Raw genomic sequence first — 21,694 nt, 5'->3', positions numbered from 1 at the left:
GTCCAGTGGCGAAGACTCTGCACTCCCAATGCAGGGGTCCCGGGTTCAAACCCTGGTCAGGGAACTAGATCCTGCATACCACAACTAAGACCTGGCACACCCCATTAAATAAAAACCCCTGAATCTGATCCTTCAGTTGGTCTCCTAAAACACTAAGAGAAGGTTCCAGGGCCTCTTCACTCTATCCTCCAGCCCAGAAGTGAAGGTCGCTCAGTCGTGTCTGACTCTGCAACCATGGACTATACAGTCTATGGGATTCTCCAGGCCAGAATACTAGAGTGGGTAGCCTTTCCCTTCTCCAGGGGATCTTCCCAACCCAGGGATCAAACCCAGGTCTCCCGCATTGCAGGCGGATTCTTTACCAGCTGAGCCACAGGGGAAGCCCAAGAGGCAATGTACAGATGGGGAGACAGGGAGGGGAACACAGCAGGGAACAAGTTCACATCCTTTTGCCGGGAGGCTTTTAAAACTCCACAGTTCATGCAAGTGTGTGCAATCTTAACACGCGGGGAAAAGCAGCTTGAGATGAGGAACACAGCAGTACTACTTTGGAGGGGAAGCCCTGAGGATTGGGCTTTCTAATCCTCTCAGGACTGAGTCCATCAGCTCTGACTCCTGCTTTCATACAGGGAAGGAGCTCCTCTGCAAAACAAAACCATGATCACTCCCTTGCTTGTTTCAAAACGTTTCTAACGCAAACCCATTTTCATTTTTAAACTTTTAGAAAAAAGTATCCATAATTCCTTGTTCTGATAAATAGTGGATCACATTCACTGAATGCTCACTGTTTTCTGTCCTGTATCTCATTTAATTGTTTTCAACAATACTACGGGGTAGATACTACTGTTTGCCCCAATATATGGGTGAAGGGACCGAAGTTACCTTGCTTGGGGTCACACAGCCCAGGAGTGATGGAGCCAGAGGAGACCCAGGCCATGGGACACAAACCCACTCTGCAAAAACAGCGAGGGCGTGACAGAGCTGGACACAGGCCCACTGCACAGCCTCCTGTGCACACTCGCCTGAGAAGATGCAAACACGTGACTGTGTCGTGGTAGACTGCAGTCAACGGACATGGTCAAAGTGCAAACTTGACTTAAGCATAAGAACTGACTTGAAAACCAGGGGAGCCTACCATTTCCTCAGGAAAACTGAGACTCCGTAATGGCCGTGTTTCTCAAACCTATTGCCAAGTTTTGCAGGAAGGCAGGCACGTACCACCAGAAGACATCGCTGTGTGAGTTCCTACCCGGACAGCCGGGTACTGAGGCCAAAGCAGGGCTAGACAAGTGCTCACTTGCTCATCCCCGCATTTCGCCTTCCTCTTAGGTTCCCCGGCGGTGCGCGCAGCCACCACCCCGGCGGTGTGTGCAACCACCACCCTGGCTGTGAGTACAACCACCACCCCGGCGGTGCACGCAGCCACCACCACCCCGGCGGTGCACGACGCAGCCACCACCACCCCGGCTGTGCGCGCAGCCACCACCACCCCGGCGGTGCACGCAGCCACCACCCCGGCGGTGTGTGCAACCACCACCCTGGCTGTGTGTACAACCACCACCCCGGCGGTGCACGCAGCCACCACCACCCCGGCGGTGCACACAGCCATCACCCCGGCTGTGCGCGCATCCACCACCCCCCCCAGCGGTGCGCACAACCATCACCCTAGCTGTGTGTACAGCCCTCCAGGCAGGCCAGACCACACTCTGCAGCTAAGGAAACCAGGATATAACTCAGTAGCTCTCACAGAGAATCAGCAAACACTGGGGCATCCTGAACCTCCCTGAAACTGACAGCTCCCCCCAACTGCTGGATCCAAGGCTCCTAAGCCACAGCTAAGGCAAACACTGCAGGAAGAACTGAGACAGCAGAAAGAGCCTTCATAAATACTGAGGACAGAGATATCCCAAATTTAAAAAACCAGCAAAGGATAAGAAAAAGGCAATTCTGAAAGAAGGGATGCAGCAAAGTTAGGGGAGATGTTCAGTTTAGATACTGCAAAACAGCAGGAAATGCCAGTGTGCGCCATCAGGCTGGCAAAGGTGAAACACGACCCGGGCCCTGCCAGTAGGAAAATGAAGGGGGTGGAGGGGTTTTCTGGAGGCCAAGGCAACATGTGGTACACGTGCACGCCCCCGACACGCAGGTCTAATGGTCTAACGTGACTCCGCCAAGTCTTCGTTGACACAGATATGATTACTCTAAAATTTATATAGAAAGGCAAAGGAACTAAGATAGCTGGAACAATGTTGTAAAGGAATAGAGTGGGAGGACTCTGTCCACCAGATCCCAAGGTTTGCTATAAAGTTCCAGGAATTCAGACAGTGTGGCACTGATGGAGGTAAAGACACAGAGAACCATGGCCCACAACAATGAGCCCAGCAGCAGACCCACGCAGATATGCCCAACGGACTTCTGACAAAGTTGCAGAAGCCAGCCAGGAGGAACGAGGCCCGTGTCCACTGGTGCTGGAGCAACAGGCCACCCTCCAGAGGGCGAATGAGCCTGGAGACATTAAGTCTCACACTTTCTACAAAATTAATGCCAAGGGGACCACGAACTTAAATGTAAAGCCAGAAAACTTTCAGAAGAAAAACAAAGGAGAAAATATTCAGGATCGGGGACTGAGGAGAGAGTTCAGACTTGCCACCAAAAGCCTGATTCAAAAGGAAAAAAATAAAAAGTAAATCGATAAACCGGACCTCAACAAAATTAAAAATGTTTGATCTATGAAAGACTCTGATAAGTGGATGCAAAGACAAGCCACAGACTAGAAGGAAATACTGCTGACCCCTGAACACTGACTGTGGAGGTTAGAGCACTCACCCTCTGCACAGTTTAAATCCAAGTATAACTTATAGTCGGCCCTCTATATGCGGCTCCACTGTTCCACATCTGTGGAGTCAACCAAACTCGGATCAAGTAGTACTTGATTGTAGTACACGTTTACTTAAAAAAAAAAAAGTTTAAAAATAAAGAAAAAGAGGCCACTTCTTCAGGGTTGGCCTGCTCAAGAAAGTAAAAAGAAAAGAAAAAATTCACATATAAGTGGACCTGCACAGTTCAAACCTGTGTTGTTCAAGGGTAACTGTATTTGTAAATCACATATCCAACAAAGGACTCGTACCTGGAATACATAAAGTAAAAGTGGAAGTGTTAGTCACTCAGTCATGTCCGACTCTTTGAGACCCCATGAACTGTAGCCTGCCAGGCTCCTCTGTCCATGGAATTCTGCAGGTAAGAATACTGGAGTGGGTAGCCATCCCCTTCTCCAGGGGATCATCCCAACCCAGGGATCAAACATGGGTGGTCCCACATTGCAGGCAGATTCTTTACCATCTGGGCCACCAGAGAAGCCAGGAAAGAATACAGAAAGAACTCTCAAAACTCAACAACACACAAAGGAAACAACTCAATGAGAACATGAGCAAAAGACATGAAGGGATATTTCACTAAACAGGATGTACAGATGGCAAATACGGACATGAAAAGATGGTCAGTATACCTTCAGCTGCAAACGGCAAATTAAAAACCACAGTGACAGGGAGCTATATTCAATATACTGTAATAACCTATAATGAAAAAGAATCTGAAAAGTTATATTTATAACTGAATCACTTTTCTGTACATCTGAAACTAACCCAATATTGCAAATCAACCATACTTCAATTAAAAAAAAAATTCTCTTGAAAAACCACAGAATGAGGCCACCACACAGCTATCAGAATGGCTAAAACAGCAAACAGTGACACTGGTGAGCATGCAGAGAAACTAGGTCACTTATACATTGCTAGTGGGAATGTAGAAAGGTACAATTACTCTGGAAAACACCCTGGCGTGCAGTTTCTTTAAAAAACAAAAACAAAAAACAACTAACTAAACAGACAACTGTCACATACCAGCAACTATCCTGGGCATTCAGAGAAATGAGATTTAAATTCACAGAATATCCTGTACTCAAACGCTGAGTGCAGCTTTATTACTAATAGTCTTGCAAAACTGAAGGCACGCCAGACCTCCTTCAATGGGTTTTTGCTCTAATGGACCATGGTCCCACAGCACCATGGAATACTACCTGGCAATGAAAAAGAACCCACTATGGATAGACACAGCAACCCAGGAGAATCTCCAGAGCACTACTGTAGTGGTTGCTGTGTAGTTGCTCAGTCGTGTCCGACTCTTTGCAACCCCATGGACTGCAGCCCGCCAGGCGCCTCTGTCCATTCCCAGCCAAGAATACTGGAGTGGGTTGCCATCTCCTTCTCCAGGGGATCTTCCTGGCCCAAGGAACAAACCCACGTCTCCTGCATTGGCAGTTGGATTCTCTACCAATACTGAGAGAAAAAGGCCCATCTCCAAAGGTTCCATACTGTATGAGTCCACTGCACAACATCAAAATGCTGAAATCACGGAAATGGACAGATCAGTGGTTGCCAAGGGATGAGGAAGGAACGAGGTAGGAGGGAAGAGGGTGCGGCTGTAAAAGGGCGACCAGAGATCCCTGCGGGGACAGAACTGTTCCGAATCCACCTGCAGAGCACGTGACTTTCTGGTTAGGTGCGAGCTCAGTCGCTGCAGTCACGTCCGACTCTGCAACCCTATAGACTGTAGCCCGCCAGGATCCTGTCTGTGGGGATTCTCCAGGCAAGAACACTGGAGTGGACTGCCACCAAACTCAAAAAATTTTAAAGGGAGACTCAGGAGATTTCACAACCAAATGCAAGGTGATATTTTTAGCTAATTAGGGAAATTTGAATTATGGACTGGGTATCAAATAATACTAAGCAATTCTTATTAACTGTTGTATGTTGTGGTAGGGCACGGCGGTGATGTAAAAGAAAACAGTCTCAACTACTAGAGGTGCATATTGAAATGACTTTTTTTTTTTTTAATATTTATTTGTTTTGCTGCTCTGAGGCCTTCAAAGCCACATGCAAACTTCTTAGCTGTGGTATGTGCAATTTAGTTCCCTGACCTGAGACCAAACCCAGGAGCCCTGAATTGGGAGTACAGAGTCTTAGCCAGTGGACTATCAGGGAAGTCTCGAAATATGATTGCTAAGGTGAAAACAAACTTGGGTAAAGATATTTGCAAAATGTTGGCATCTGTTGTGAATTTGTGGTGAGTACATGGGAGTTCATTAAATTCCTCCCTCTGCTTTTAGTCTGTTTAAAATTTTCACATAACTAAAGACCAACAATTGATGTGTTTCTGCTCTGGCAAGGATTTCCATGATACAATCTGCTTCAGGTTTAAGTGTGATAAATGAAGAGCAGCTTTACCACTGGCAGGATCATGCTTTTGTCAAGTAATAATAACCAGAATTTCTTTAACACACAACCCCAGGGATTCACTGATGATCGGATATGCAGGAAGGCAGAAGGGCAAGAAGGTTGGATACCTGTGCCCTTCTTGTGAGCGGGGACTGCAGCTGACAGTGAAGGACTGCAAACAGTCAATATAACTGGTTAAGCCAATAAATGGATTACTGTGTCTCCTGGGGACAGAATACCATACAACAGTAAAAACAGCCCAGACAGAACATTTAAGAAGTCTGCCTAAGTGAAAAGGGCCCAGAGCAGAAGGCCTGGTGATGACCTGGCTGGGGAGCACACAGCAACCACGTCCCCGGGGATCTAAACCTGGCGGGACGGACGCCACAGGTGTGCAGTGACTCCTCCCTGTGAGTTGGGGACCTCCCCCGGCTTTCTGAGTTCTCCAGGTAACACACACTGCTTCCGCAGACAGAACAGAAAGGGGAAAAGGAGCCGTGGAAGATGAGGGATCTGAAGGAAGATACATGATTCTCCCTGGAGACCCAAATGACGCCACGATGAAGGCCATGAAAGTGCGCACCCGCCCTGTGGCACTGGAGGCAGGGCCTCCCTGCGACCCATTCAGACCTCGTGGCCTTTTATATTTAGTCCCCGCCTACAAGGAGACTCCGCAGGTGGCGCAGTGCTAAAGACTCCGCTCAGTGCAGGAGAGGCAGGAAATTCAGGTTCGATCCCTGGGTGAGGAAGATCCCCTGAAGAAGGAAATGACAACCCACTCCAGTATTCTTGCCTGGACCATTCCATGAACAGAAGAGCCTGGCAGGCTGCGGTCCACGGGGTTGCAAAAAGTCAGATAAGAATGAGCAACTGAGCACACACACAAGGAGGACCATGGAGCAAGAGCACTCAGAAGGTCCCGACAGACCGTGAAGCGCCAAGTGAACACGGCAGGCCGGGGAGTTCAGGGAGAGAAGCCATTTGGAGGAACACAGAACCGAGGTGGGACAGCTTCCATGCTCCCGGGAGACCAGAGCTCTCCGCCCCGTCTACCAGAAATGGAAGGGAGAAAGGAATGAAGTCACTAGAGGCCGCCTTCTGGCTCCAACACACTGATCCATGTGGGATGCAGGACCTACATGGAGCCCCGACGTTCCCCAAGAAAGCCTCTGCCCACACCTCTTGGCCAGGTCTTCTCATCACCAGGGGAAGCAGAGCCACAGAGAGGTCAAGAGTACCACCACACACGTGTAGACTTAAGTCCTATCCCACCACTGGGATGTTGTGCAACCCTGCAGAGGCTGAGCAGCCTTTCTGTGCCTTGATTTCTTCATTTGGAAAAAGAGGACAAGGACTCCTGCCGCTGGCCGCTGACATGTGGTGAGCACCCGTCAAACACTGGCCTGTCAAGTCCTATCCTCTCACACATCACTCTCCTTCCACTGGTTCCTTTATGCTCTGAAATGCCCGCCCCTATCATGACTGCATCTCAAACTACCAAGCTCCTCCTGTCCTTCACAGACAACTTCTTAGAACAGTGGCACGCCCTTGGATTTGCCCATTTTCTGCTCTGGAACTTACGAATTCATTCATTCATTTATTAAACGCGTACACGTTGGACTTCCCTGGTGGCTCAGTGGTAAAGAATCTACCTGCCAATGCAGATACAGGTTTGTATCTTGAGCTCTGAGGCTCAAGAAAGGGGAGAGGCAGGCAAAGTGAGCCCAGGACTCCAGCACAGGAGCCTCGGATGTGACAATGGGAGGCACGTCCCAGGCCTGCAGAGTCAGAGGGATAGGTCAGGGATGGGCAAGGCTCTGGAGCGAGTCCCCCAGCAGGGACTCGGGGTCACTCAGCGCCGCTTCAGCGAGATAGGAAGGGCAGGCACAGTGAGACGACAGGTCTGCCCACCCCTTGCTGAGAGGTCAGGACATCATCCCATCCTCCTGAAGGCGAGCTGGGCAGATGCGCTTGTGAGGAGGAGAACTGTGTATACACTGAGCTACTGGGAGAGGGTGATAGCAGGGAGTGGAGGAAGCTGGGGAGACACTGCCCTGCCCTCCAGGAACGACGCCCAAGAATGCAGCCATCCATGGTGCAGAAACACAAGAACAGGGGCTGCTCGCCCCGAACTTGTCTCTCTGTGAGGTCTCTACGGGGCATCGAGGTGGCAATCCCTTCTCCACTCCACAGTACCTACGGAGTGCCTGCCTGGTTCTGGGCACTGGCCTCAGTGGGGGTGCAACAGTGAATAAGGGGATCCCCCTCAGCCTCCTGGAGATCCTGCTCTGGAGGAGGCATTAGACATGACAATGAAAACAGCGGGGCGCAAGCTGTGAGGAAAAGGCGGGATGGGGAGCAACTCAGGGGCCCACAGACACCGAGCCGCAGGGACAGCAGCCACCTTGGCCGAGTCTGCCCAAGGGGACCCCAGATGCTGAGCACCCGAGCTGAAGCTCTGGGGAAAGACGGGCCCCGACAGGCCACAAGAAGGCGCAACTGGCAAGAAAACACCCAGGGGGTGGGGTCCTGGGGGGACTGCCAGGCACAGAGGGAGGGGTACGGGGCTGAGTGCGGCCACACGGTGGGGCAGGTGGGCGGGACAGGACAGGGACCTTGCCCAGGCCGCCTGGATGCAGCAGGGAGCAGCTTCCAGCCCCAGACTCCTGCTGAAGACCAACGCAGGCCTGGCCTCTCCACGGACTGTAGCCCGCCAGGCTCCTCTGCCCATGGACTCCCCACGGACTGTAGCCCGCCAGGCTCCTCTGCCCATGGAATTCTCCAGCTAAGAATACTAGAGTGGGTTGCCATGCCCTTCTCCAGATCTTCGCATCCAGTGATAGTGATCGAACCCGGGTCTCCTGCATTGCAGGCAGATTCTTTAGCCTCTGAGCCACCAGGGAAGCTCATAGCCCTCCTAGACACAGCTCCTCCAGGCGTCTCAGAGAGCAGCCCCTCCCCCGTCATTTCCACTGTCTCTTCCCCTCCTCCATCTGAGGGACCAGGCCCTGCAGAGACTCACACGGGTGACGCCTCAGCAGTCAGGGCCCCCTACACACAGCAGGCACTGACTGCCCTCCGTGAAGGTGCCCGTTCCTCACAGTGCTCCCAACTTCCCCCAAGCGTGCCCTCCTGCTGTTCTCAGTCGTGCCGACTCTGACTCCACACACTGCCGCCTGCTGGGTCCTCTGTCCACGGGATTCTCCAGCAAGAACACTGCAGCGGGATGCCATTTCCTTCTCCAGGGGATCTTCCCGACCCAGGAATCAAACCCGAGTCTCCTACGTCTCCTGCATGACAGGCGAATTCTTTACCATTGAGACACCAGGGAAGCCTCAAACATGCCCTGAGCCTTCCCCAAATCCCTATGTCGGCCACCCCGGGGTCCCAACATCTCTGCCATCTTCTGAGCCCTGGTGCAAATGACACTAGGACCCAGGCCAGGTGGGGTCAGCAGCTCTCCGTGCCGCCTCCCTGCTCCCTTCCGCAGGTGGCACCATCAGGCCTCCCAGCGCCCAGCTCTGGAGAGCCCAGGGGCCCTCGGAGTTCCCGGCACCAAGCCAGGCTCCCCCGTTACACAGTGAGTGAAAAGACAGTCCCTGAGACCACAGGGCAGAGCATCAGGTCTGGTCAGAGACCAAACCACAAAGGTAGACAAGCAAAGGCACGGGCAGGGACAGCGTAGGAATGAAGCCTCGGCCTGAAGGAGGGAAGGGTCATGGAGACAGAGCAGCGAGGGCGGCCTTCCAACCCGCGCCGCGCTCCGCACACACCTCGGCCTCTCAGCTGGCACCCGCGCTCGCCCACTCCCTCTGCATCCCACTTGGCATCCCCGGGTCACAGCTCGGCTCAGAAAGACCCTCGGTGGCTGCTGAAGGGGTATGGAGTCCCACCTGGTCCTGCTCACTGCGTGCTCCCCCACCGTCTGGCCCTGATGGCTTAACTGCCCCCCAAACCCACCTGCACACACACATGCGCACACACAGCCGTCAAACCCTGCCTGCCCTCCCTCCTGGCCTGGTGGATGCCCCACTCTACATGCTGGGCACCTCTCACCCTGTCTGAGCGCAGATCACCCCTAGTGGGGCATGTGGCTGTGTGTGTCTGCCTGCTGAAAGCCAATTACCTTCCATCCCCCGCATGAAATCTCCGGCTCTAAGAAGTAGTGCGAATTTCCCACTGAAGTGAGCGCCTCTCTTCCACGCTTCCGTAGCCCCAAATTTATAAAAGAGACACTTCTTCAAGCCTAATTTATGTTAAGACTACTGTACTGATTGGGCCCCCTTCCCTACATTTCACTTCTTGGGAGGATGGAGTTTCACACTCACATGTTATGAGCTCCACCCACAAGAGTGAGTCAGAAAAAGGTTGTTCGTGGGATGGGTGAGATTTAGATGGCGCCTTGGAAGGGAGGGGCTGAGATGGGTGGAAGGTGGTCAGCCCTCCGGCAGACAAGGCTCCCACTTGGAGGTGGCAAAGTGAAGACGAGCTTGAAGCCTCTCGGGGCCTCAGTTTCCCCATCTGTAAGACATCTGCTCCTATATCAAGTGAGAAAACGTAGATAAAGCACACTCTGCAAAGGGAAGCACTTACGAGATCTATCATTATGGTGGCTTTTATTATTGTCACTGAGACAGAAGACCAGGTTTTATCTACAAAGAACGGTTGGGATAGAAGTCAGACAAAGCTGTTAGGACGTGTGCTGTGACATCAAACCATGTTGCAGCTGGCCAGGCCAAACGACGATCTTTTCAGCAAACAGTAAAATATTTCACCAAGTGCTAGCTACACGATGGTACACATCACCCTCGTTTTCTCTCTCAACACCAGGACAGAACAGTCTTTCAGTTCTCTTAGTTTCTGTGGTTCATTTTTATTTCACATATAATCTCACACATAGTGGGCTAAAGAAAGAAAGAAAGAAAGTTGCTCAGTCATGTCTGATTTCTTCACTACCCCATGGACTGCAGCCCACCAGGCTCCTCTGTCCATGGAATTCTCCAGGCAAGAATACTAGAGTGGGTAGCCATGACCTTCTCCAGGGGGTCTTCCCAACCCAGGGAATGAACCCAGGTCTCCTGCATTGCAAGCACATTCTTTACCGTCTGAGCCACCAGGAAAGCCCACAGTATGCTAAGTACATACCAACAAAAATCCACGTACAGGACTGTGAATGAAAGAATATTTTCTAGTGGCAAGAAGGCAACAGAATAAAATCAAAAAGTAGAAGCCAATACTAGAATCTTGGTCTGGAAGAAGCTGCTGATTCCACGGCCTGATGTGTGAGAACCAGAGTGACCCACAGGCTTGCCCAACTCACTCAGCATCGTGGGTGTCGGCTCATCCCCTGGGGAGCCCCCCTTCTGCATAGAGAGTGTTCAAAATGGGGAGTATTCCCTGGTGGTCCAGTGGCTAAGTTTCCACACTCCCAATGCGGGGGCCTGGGTTTGATCCCTGGTCAGGGAATCAGATCCCATGTGCTGCAACTAAAGATCCCACAACTAAGACTCAGCACAGCCAAATAAATATTTTTTCATGTTAAAAATGGACATAGAAGTGTGCTGAGGGCACAGAAGCTGTTCTAACCCTTATCAAAGAAACCATCCAAAGGGAGAAACATTTGCAATCACACACACCGAAGTCAATCAGGTTCTGGGACCTCCAACACGGCTGTCTCTCGGGTGTGGGGCGACTTAGAGGCTGGTCCCAGGCCCAAAACTTCAGAGTCCTAATGGTTATACTGTCTCAAAAGAGAGCCTCCCTGTCCAGCTGTTTTCTTGTTCAATCTTTCCTCTTTAAAAACAGCCTGGAAGAACAGTTTTGTTTCCACTGGAAACGTAAAACTGAAAAGCCCATTCTCAGACTTGCCTGGTGGTCCAGTGGCTAAGACTCTGTGCAGAGGGCCAGGGTTCGATCCCTGGTGAGGGAACTAGATACCACCTGCCGCAAGTGGGAGTTCACACGCCACAACTAAAGACAGTGCATGCCATAACTAAGACCCAGCTCAGCCAAATAAATAAATAAATATTAAAAGCGATGAATCAATAAGCATAAGGATGATGGCAATGACACCTCCCTGACAAGGAATCAGGGGTGAAGGGGCACAAAGGAAGCATCCAACCATACTCCCTTACTTCCACGCAAGACCTGTGCCCCAAATCTCTCCCCAACACCGCTCTGGGGGACGCCGGGTGACCAGAGTCCAGGAACCAGGGCTCTGGCCGCAAGGGGTGGGAGAGGGGAGAGGCAGGTCCGCTCTTCCCCCTCTCCTCACCTCCCGCCCAGCGGAGGCCATTCACTCCACCTCTGCCGGCTGCCACCTGACCTCCACGAGACCTCTGATCATCTGGGAGCCCGGCCCCAGTTCAGCTGTCTGAAGGGCAGGCACTTGGCTTTATTCATCTTGGGCCTGAGCCAGCACACGTTAAGTGCTCGGTAAACATCACAGGGGTGTCCCCAGGGGACAGGCTGCACCTCTGTGTGGAGTCTAGAGTCCGGCCTGGACGACTGCTGCAAGGGTGATGACGGTCTGGTCTCAGTGGAGACAGCCACCGCCTGGCACCACCCCCCGGCTCCCAGGAAGGCCCGTCTGGTCCTGCTGCCTGCCCACACCACAGCTGCTTTCCACGCCCCCTCGGAGGACCCCGTCCGAACAGGCAATCCATACACTGCTTTGACCACCAGCCCTTCTGCTCTCCGGCCAGGCTGCTCTGTGTCACTGCAGAGCCCATCACAGCAGATGTCTCCGAGCTAGTACCAACTCTGGCCATTCCCTGGAGAAACAGTCAGACAATCTACGCCTGTCGCTTCACTCCTCAAGAACTGCCAGAGAGCCTATCTCTCTCTTATAAAGTGGGCTTGCCCAACCAGTCACCCTTTAGCTCAACAGATGATTACCAGCACCTAAAGTTGATGTTCAGTCACTAAGTCGTATCCGATTCATACAACCTCATGGACTGTAGCCCACCAGGCACCCCTGTCTATGGGATTTCCCAAGCAAGAATACCAAAGTGGGTTGCTATTTCCTTCTCCAGGCCATCTTCCTGACCCAGGGATCAAACCCATGTCTCCTATATTGCAGGCAGATTCTTTACCAGTGAACCATCGGGGAAGCACACCCAAGAATAAATTAAAACCGGCACAGTCCATGCCTTCGTAGACACAGTCCACGCAGTGGGGAAGAAACACCATCAATCGAAGAGTCCCACCAGCACAAAATTACAAACTGGTATGTAGAAAAGTACAAGGTCTCCCCTAAGGCAGTACAGAAAAGCTGGGTCAGTCTGTCAGGGTAGCGATGTGCTAGCTGAGATATGAAGAGCAGACGGGATTACCCAGAGATGGAGAGAAAAGGACACTCCAGAGAGGCCATAAGGAGCATGTGCAAAGGCCCTGAGGCAAGAGAGAATGTGCAAGCTACCGAAAGCAGGGCCTGGAGGCTGCAGGGCACAGCGACAAGTCTGGGAGGGGCAGGCTACAGGGGTGCCCAGTGTGGGGCGGGGCAGGGCAGGGGCCCGATCCAGTCCACAGATAGCGGAGGCCAGGCACCACCGTCCCCTGCTTTCAGCCAGCGTGCATAAAAGGGGAACCGACTCTGTGTCAGCCAGGCCAGAACACAGTCAGTAAATCCTACGACCAAACAGTTCAGGAATCCCGCCCAGCAGGCAGAGCGAGTGGCAATCCAAGGAGATGGCTGTTTGCGAAGATGGCTGTTTGCGGTCATCTGTAACCTCTGCTTCCCCCCCATTAGCAAGTGGCAGTAAGAACTGGGACGGCCGTGGCGGGCCTGCACGCAGGAGCAGCCATGAAGCCTGTGAGCCAGCACATCTCCCTTCCTCCCCCACGTCTGCGTCAGCCCCTCTCTGGGCGAGCAGACACCCGTCAGGCCCTTTTGTCTCAGGCTGATTTGTAGGCCAGGCACAGACTCCTGTGTCCTGTTTTACCAAGCCACCTTCTTCCCTCCAACCCTAAGTCACCCTAGTTAAAACCAGGACATGTACCCCAAAGTCCCAGCCACGACAGCCCTGTGAGCTGGAGCTCCAGTTTCTCGGCTTCACCTCATTCTGTCCTGCCTCTGTCAGAAAGGCATGCCTATCTCCCCTCCCAGGATCCCCACGGCCCTGTCCGCGCAGCTGTCCCCAACACACCCAAGCAAGTCAGCCGCCCCTCCTCCAGCTTGGACCTGAGCCGCCCTGGCCTGAGCAGAGTCCGAGCTCCCTCTGGGCTGGGCGAGGCCCGCTCATTCCTCCTCAGCCTCTGGAAGCACTGAGGAGCCACGCCAGCAGGGAAACTTGCTGACCCCTCATAAAGATAATGAGGAGGTTTTTGCATCTCCCCCACCCCCTCCCCCGTCCATTGAGACAAGATTAAAACAATAAAATTAAAATGTAGGGCTTCCCTGGAGGCTCAGTGATAAAGTATCTCCTGCCAAGGCAGGAGACACAGGCTCTATCCTTGACTGGGGAAGATTCCACATGCTATGGAGCAAGTAAACCCGGGAGCTGCAACTACTGAATCCACATACCGCCAACTACTGAAGTCTACACCCTAAAGTCCATGCTGCACATCAAGAGAGTAGCCTCCACTTTCTGCAACTAGAGAAGAGCCCGTGCGGCAACGAAGACCCAGCACAGCCAAAAATAAATCGATAAAAACATAACCAAGTAATTTTCTCCCCACTAGACTCTGCAGAACCCAATGATGAAGCAGCATGAACACTGTTTAAAAACAGATGAGACTTCACGCTATTGTAATGTTTGGCAGCTTCAAAAAACAAACAGACTCCAAGACAGGAAACTACAGAGCAACGAAAAGTCCAGGGAGATGGTCAGAAGAGCCATATCGGCATAAGCTTGCAGGGTGCGACCTTTGGCAAATGACACAAGGCCTCTGGGCCTCGTTTACCGCTTTATAAAGGCACGGAGGAGACTGACCAGGGTGACTGGGAGAATGATCTGAGCCAACCAAATGCCTGTCCTGCTCAGTCCTTGGGAGGCTGCATGGACTCCAGGCCTTCCCAGACCTCCACATCTGACCACCCTCCTCAGCTTTATACTTTTCAGAGTGCAGATGGCATCGCTTCACTGCGAACATCTCTGTGCATTTCTGCCTGTCCATGCTTCCCAAGTGGCTCAGTGGTAAAGAATCCACCAGGCAATGCAAGACATGCAGGCTTAATCCCTGGGTTGGGAAGATGCCCCTGGAAAAGGAGACAGTAACCTGCTCCAGTATTCTTGCCTGGGAAATCCCATGGACAGAGGAGACACGGTCCATGGGGTGGCAAAGAGTCGGATACAACTTAGGGACTAAAGGTCAACGACAGGCCCCTCCTCAGAACCTCCGCTCCCTGAGGCAGGGGGGTCTTCAGGGTCACAGGTATAACCTGCTGCCCGGAAAGCACCTGCCCAGAGAAGATGCCCAGTAAAAACACTTGAACAAACAGCACAATGGAGACACACTGCGCACACATCTACCACTCTGAGGGATCCTGACACGCCACTATCGTGAGGCCGACAGAACAAGTAGAGGAGTATTCCCAATCTGCAGATGGGGACACTGAGGTACAGAAAGTACTGCACAACTAAGGTCACTGAGAGAATACCCGAACATGGAAAAACAGGCACCCTGATGGGGCTTCAAAGGATAATGGGGCCCTGCAAGCACCGTCCCATGGAAGAATATCAAGCAGCTTTCTGAGTGAGTGCTGGCTGCTCAGGTCAGGTCAGGTGGAGGGAACCCAAGACCACTCCTTGGAGTGCGGTTCACGAGGTGCCTCTCATCTGGGTGGTGACTGGGTCTGTTGGCACAGCCTGAGGCACCAGAGAGTGGACACTCTATCCGGTGCATGCGTGCTAGGTCACTTCAGTCACATCTGACTGTTTGCAACACTATGGACCACAGCCCACCAGGCTCCCCCGTCTATGGGATTCTCCAGGCAAGAATACTGGAATGGGTTGCCATGCCCTTCTCCAGGGGGTCTTCCTGAACCAAGGGATCGAATCCATGTCTCTTATGTCTCCTGCATTGGCAGGCAGGTTCTTTACCACGAGCGCCACCTGGGAAGACCACTCTTTTCAGTTCAGCTCAGTTGCTCAGTTGTGTCCTACTCTTTGCGACCCCATGGACTGCAGCACGCCAGGCCTCCCTGTCCATCAACAACTTCCGGAGTTTACTCAGACTCATGTCCATTGAGTCGGTGTTATCATCCAACCATCTCATCCTCTGTCATCCCCTTCTCCTCCTGCCTTTCAATCTTTCCCAGCATCAGGGTCTTTTCAAATGAGTCAGTTCTTCGCAGCAGGTGGCCAGAGTACTGGAGTTTCAGCTTCAGCATCAGTCCTTCCAATGAACACCCAGGACTGATTTCCTTTAGGATGGACTGGTTGGGTATCCTTGCAGTCCAAGGGACTCTCAAGAGTCTTCTCCAACACCACAGTTCAAAAGCATCAATTCTTTGGCATTCAGCTTGCTTTATAGTCCAAGTCTCACATCCACACATGGACTAAAGGAAAAACCCTCTATTCGGTACATGTGATCAAAGACGCTCACTCACTTCCCCCATCAGTTGATTGGGATTAAGAACCACGCATGGAAAAAGCTGTTTTAAAGCTCAAAGCTGGGGCAGGAGAGACAAAATTTACATGTTCTTTGTGTGACTGGGAGCCACACAGTCAACAAAAACCAGGTTGATGCAGGTCACTAAGACAGTGACAGCTGGGATCTCTGGATCTTACAGGATGGGCCAGGTTTACTCTAAAGCCTGGCTCTCTACCCCATCCAACCCCAAGTTATACCGCATTAGCATCTGAGTGAGATAAAGAAATTAGTGATTACTCTGGAGGGAGAGACAAGGGAGGAAAGGACAAACAAGGGTCCCAAGCCCTGAGCCTTCACTCCAGACACATCTGCTGGGTGATGCTGTGGGCGGGGCTCCCAGTGGGCCGCCTGGAAGAGCAGAAACTGCAGGGCTCTGCAGGCAGACACAAGTGGGTTTAGCTCCATCTCTGCACTCAGCAGCAATGGCACTTCAGCGAGTTATTAATACTTCATCTCTCTGAGTCTCCGTTCCCGTTTGTAAAATGGGAATAAAAGCTTCTCGGAAGAGTGGCACGCATTAACAAGAAGTGAGGAGCGACTAAGCTGTGTGCCACAACGACCAAGCCTGTGCTCTGGAGCCTGCAAGCCACAGCCACTCAGCCCCCATGTCTAGAGCCTGTGCTCCATGGCAAGAGAAGCCACCGCAATGAGAAGCCTGCGGACCACAACTAAAGGAAGCTGCGCGCAGCAACAGACACCGGCACAGCCCAAAATAAGCAAAATAAAAATAAATATTTTTTAAAAAGAAACTCATGACGAAGAGGAAAGGAAGGAAGAAGGAACTCCGTGAGCGCTGAGCAGACTCATTACCACTGGGCCCAATGCTCTCCTCCCGTTACCACTGCTCCTTGGGTCTGGGGGCCACGTAAGGGACCCACAGAAGGTACACGGGGGAGAACTCCCAGTGGAGCTGAGCGGAGACCGCACCAAAGAGGCCTCTTGGGCAGACAGCATTAGACAGGAGGTCACGGCATGAGGCTCTGGCCAGGAGGTCTGGGGTGGGAGAGGAGGTTAGAGTGCTCTGCACCAGAGGCGGGAACACACGGAAAGGATACAAGCAGGAGAGAGAGAAGATGGTAAAGGCTGAGGGCGGGCCACAGTGGCTGACAAGTGTTGCAGGGCACGAGGAGGACCAGCCCCAAAGACAGGCCACTCAGGCTAAGGTCAGCAAGGTGGCCGGTAAACTACAAGAGCACCTGGGACAAAGAGAGTAAGGAACACAGGTGCACTTCTGGGCAGGTTCCAAGAGGAGAGGTAGAGGAGGGCCTGGGAGAAAGAAAAATCAATGAGATGTTGACGGAGGGAAAAAAAAAATCACCATTAGAGGGAGAACTATCCACTCTTCAAATTGACAAGATTTATATTCAGGGTCAGCAGAGACTATATGGGGCGAGGACATAACAGATACAGCTGAGTAGGGAGCAGAGCGGGAATGAAGCTAAGAAAAACCCAGACAGGGCTGGAGGCAGAGGAAAAACATCCCACCCTCCACAAACTCACTGGCTACTAGCTTCACTGACCTTCCACTGGCCATTCACATTCCAATGCTGCCCTACACCTCAATCCAGCCAGCTCACGGCCTCCTGATCCAGAGGGGGCTCCCCTACTGCCCCCAAACAGAAACTACCCTGGAATCATATCCATGCTTCCCCGGTAATAATCGTGAACTTTTGGGAGGCCCTCAGCTAGACTGGAAGCGCCTGGTAGGTCTGGGTCGACAGGAATCCGTGGTGCAGTGCTTCACTTAACAAGTGTCAACAGTTGACAAGATTATCCAAGGAAGAAAGTCTGGCCATGGCATTATTTAAACAAATGTACAGAGAAAGAAACAGGAAAAGCACACCAGCCAATGAATGACCTGAACTTGTCAGAGACCAGGGGATCCACTCTGTGGAGCTCCCTACCCCCAAGGCCCAGATCCCTGGCCGGATGGAGAGAAGAAAGGCCACCCGTGAAGGGTGCTGGGCGGTGTAACTCCTCGGTCCTTGCTTCATGGCTTACCTAACATCCCCTGGGTGCTGAGCATAGTCAGGGGCGCTGAGCAAGAGGCCTGCACCTGGTCGAATGGGGACACAGCAGAGAGACCCAGAGACCTCTGTGGACCACGACTGGTGCCGATGGGTGGTGTCAGGGCGGCACACTGCTGAGCGAGGGGGCTACTTGGGACAGGTAAGCAGCGAAGGCCTCTCAGAACAACATGTGAGCTGCCACCTGAAGGGAGCCAGACTCTGGAAGCATCAAGGGAAGAAACAGGGATGGATGCTTCAGGAAGGAGGAACAGCCTGCAGGACACCGGGAGGACAGACAGAGCTCAGGCTATGGGAGGAGAAAAGCCACAAGAAGGGCTGCAGTGTGGGTGCCAGAGTGAGGAAGAGGCAGGAGAGGCTGACAGGTACCTGGCCACCAGGGATTCCTGCAGGGTGGTAGCGACGTGGTGGTATTGTGGGGGGTGGGGGGGTGGATTGGGATTTTAGTCTAAAGGATTCTAAGCAGGTGAATCACATGACCTGATTCAGGTTTTCACACCTGACCTCACAGCAGCCTTTCTCTAAAAACCACTGCCTTTCTCTAAAGCTAATCCTTCCTCGGTAAAGAATCCCCTCTCTTTGTTGTGTGGATAAGCACAAGTTAGAAATTATTTCATAAACTCTAAAGCACTCAATTAACATTAGCTACTGTCATCAAAGTGCAAATTAAGGCAAGTGTCATTTGGATCAGAAGCTTTAAAAATCAGAGGCGCTTCATCATTAAATGAGCCTATGGGTGTTTCACCCCCCCATACCCTAAAATGTAGCGACTGGCCATTAATAATAATATGCAACATCTGCAGGGAACTTAATAGCTTACAGAGCACTTTCATATCTGTTAATTAATAACCACAGGTCTCCAGTACTTTGAATTTAGTGACAGTGTTACAAATTGGCTAGTTCTGGCAATATATAGCAAGTAGGCACCATCTCTCTCCATGGATCAGCTGACCAGTCATGATAATCTGCCTAAGAGCTCTTCTGGGGTTGGGCATTCTCACTGCTGTCATCTCTACTTCCAAAAGTCCCAATCTGCCAGAGAAGGAAATAATGGTCCTAATTACAGGATCACTGAGTGATACCAATGTGCCAAGCATTGCTGTAAGCGCTTGACATGCTTAATCTTCACCTGATCCCAATACTTTTTTAATATTCCCATTTTCCAAATAAGATGACTGAGGCATGGAGAAGATAAGGGCGTCATGCAAGGACACCCAGAGGAGTAAGACCCAGAGCCAAGATCTGAACACGTGATAATGTAACCCTGTGTCCTCACTCTGAATCCCAACGCTGTGCTAGATCATTCTGGCAAACTGCATAAAATTTGGTGCCTGGTACGACACAGAAATTCAGCAAATAAGGGCAGCTGTTATCAGCAGGACATGGGTAGTTTCTAGGTCCCACGAGTGTGTCACCTCCAGGAGAGCAGCGACCTTGTTGGTCTGGGTTACTGCTGCGCTCCCAGCACCTGGCCCTATGCACATTTGAAGGATGGGTAAATGAATGAACGTGCCTCCCAGAAGGCAGGGCTGCCTGGGCACGGCTCTACCTTCAGGTCTGTGTCGCCCCTCGGTAAGAGCATCAGGCTGATCTGAGACACAGCAAGGAGTCCGGAGACTTGAGACCCCCACCTCCCTTTCACAGCGCAGGGGTGCCGGAAGAGGCTCCCAAGGGACGAGACGAGTCCGGGGTCGCAATGCCGGTGGGTCCCGGCTCCGGCGGGGCTCTGCCCTCCACCGCGCGGAGATGCTGGCCGCCCCGGCGCTGGGACCCGACAGGAGACAAAGACCCGCGGGGCAGCCGCACCCGCAAAAATGCTCATGCCCCTCGCCCACCTCACCGGGAGGCAGCCGAATGCTACCATGCATCACCCGGCCTGGAAGCTGCGGAGAATACCGGGCGCCGGACGGAGCCGACACGCGATGCGGCCCTGCCTGCGGGGTTTCCGCCCGCAGAGGGTCGCCAGGGTGCGGGAGGCCGCGGGCCGGACCGGCCTGTCACCTTCAGGACCGCCCGCCCACTCACCCGCTCTCCGCCGGGGACCTTCAGCGCGAGCCGCCGTCACCGTGCTGGGCGCCCCCACGCCTAGGCCTCCCCGCAGCGCCCGCCTCGCGCCCCGCACGGCGACGCCGCACCCTCGCCCGTCTGGCCCGTACCTGCTGGGAAAGGGGGATGAGCGGAGCCGCCATCTTCCCGCGGACTCGGGCTCCCAGCGCCGGCGGAGAATGGGGCGGGGCCGCGCGCGCGCACTGGTGCGAGGGGCGGTGCGCGCGCAGCCGAGCCCAGGGGAGGGCGGGGCCAAAGCGGGGCGGTGCACGATCCGCTGAGCTGAAGGGGCGGGGTCGAGGGCGGGGCCGCGCGCGCCAAGCCCCAGCCGTGAGGGGCGGGGCCTGGGAGGTGCGCGGATCAGGGACCTTTGCGGAATTCCTCCTGCATTCCTTCACCATGTCTTCCAGGATTTCTCCGTTCTTGTGCCAAGGTCCCTTAGCCCTCCAGGTCCCTGCCGATTCTGGGCCCTCTGCAAGGGATGCCGTTCCCATTCCCGTGCGCCTGGCAAAAAGGATCCTCACGCTTCCCAACAAGGCGCCCAGTTCCTAGGATAGGGTGTGTGTGTCTATGTGTGTGTATGTACACACCACCCTTCCCAACAACTGTTCCTAGGATAGGGGTCTGTGTGTGTGTGTGTACACCACCCTTCCCAACAAAGGGCCGTGTGTGTGTGTGTGTGTGTGTGTGTGTGTGTGTGTGTGTGTGTGTGTGTGTGTGAGATATGGGCGTCAGCTAAACAGGGTTGCAGTATTTTCACCTTTCTGCACCGCAGCAGCACCCACAACGCCTGGGATTATTTCCCAACCGCCACCTTCTTGATGTGTGACCTTGGCAAGTAGCCTCTCTACACCCCTAGTCCCCTCTTCTGAAAAGAGGAAATGGTAGTATGTATTTGCTGTCGTTTTACCTCTGCACTGTACCCTGCACAGAGCAGGCATTTGATGTTTGCCGGAGGACCATTACTGGAGAGGCATTTATTTCTTGAGACATGTGTTGCCTTCTTTTAGCTATGGACACCTGCTCATCTGTGGCTCAGACGGTAAAGAATCTGCCTTCAACACAGAATAATGGAGTTCGATCCCTGGGTCGGGAAGATCCCCTGGAGGAGGGTATGGCAACCCACTCCAGTATTCTTGCCTGGAGAATCCCATGGACAGAGGAGCCTGGTGGGCTACAGCCCATGGGGTCACAAAGAATCAAACACAACCGAGCAACTCTTTCTTTCCACTCATCCTTAGCCAATTTCCACTGAAAGGATGACGAAGGAAGGTCCCACTGGGTACTGCCCACAGTGACACAGGCTTCTTCAGCACAGGTTCCCCTTCCATGGTCTCTCTTGTGACAGCGGCACTTCTCAGGCAGTCAAGCTGGAAGGTTGAGCAATCCCGAGGTGGTGAGGGCACAGCTTCCGGTCCACCTCCTCCCACAAGCTTCCTGCTCCAGGGTCTTCAGCAACTTGATGTACCCTGTGCCACTCAAATCACAACGTGCTTTGTGATTCATCCAACAAACTGTTCACAGTCAAATGTTCACTGAACACAGGTGCTCCATTGGTGAGCTGGGCACACACACACTCTCCACAAATGGGTCTCACCCTGGAGCTACCCAGAAGGTCTGCTAAACAGACTGGGTCTCTGATTCTGATTTATAGCTCTGGGTGGGACCTGAGTCTGCTGGGCTGCAAGGAGATCAAACCAGTCCATCCTAAAGGAAATCAACCCCAATTAGTCACTGCAAGGACTGGTGCTG

The 21,694-nt window shown here is 52.9% G+C and overlaps 1 protein-coding gene across 17 annotated transcripts in view; it reads right to left on the bottom strand.

The window, feature by feature from the left end:
* Nucleotides 1-20,127, bottom strand: part of EPS15L1 (epidermal growth factor receptor pathway substrate 15 like 1) — a 105,387-nt gene extending 85,260 nt beyond the window's left edge. For all 17 annotated transcript variants that reach the window (XR_010660848.1, XM_065917504.1, XM_065917508.1 and 14 more), the window contains exon 1: nt 20,053-20,127. Coding sequence is in view for 16 of the 17 variants with exons in the window: in XM_065917504.1 (XP_065773576.1) it covers nt 20,053-20,085 (33 nt within the window). In the remaining variant the exon portion in view is untranslated. The remainder of the gene's footprint in view (nt 1-20,052) is intronic.
* Nucleotides 20,128-21,694: the final 1,567 nt, after the last annotated feature.

Source organism: Muntiacus reevesi, chromosome 1, assembly GCF_963930625.1.
Source record: "Muntiacus reevesi chromosome 1, mMunRee1.1, whole genome shotgun sequence".
Classification (NCBI taxonomy): Eukaryota; Metazoa; Chordata; class Mammalia; order Artiodactyla; family Cervidae; genus Muntiacus; species Muntiacus reevesi.
Note: the sequence above shows the minus strand (reverse complement) of the source record. Positions and strands in the feature narration are given on the sequence as shown.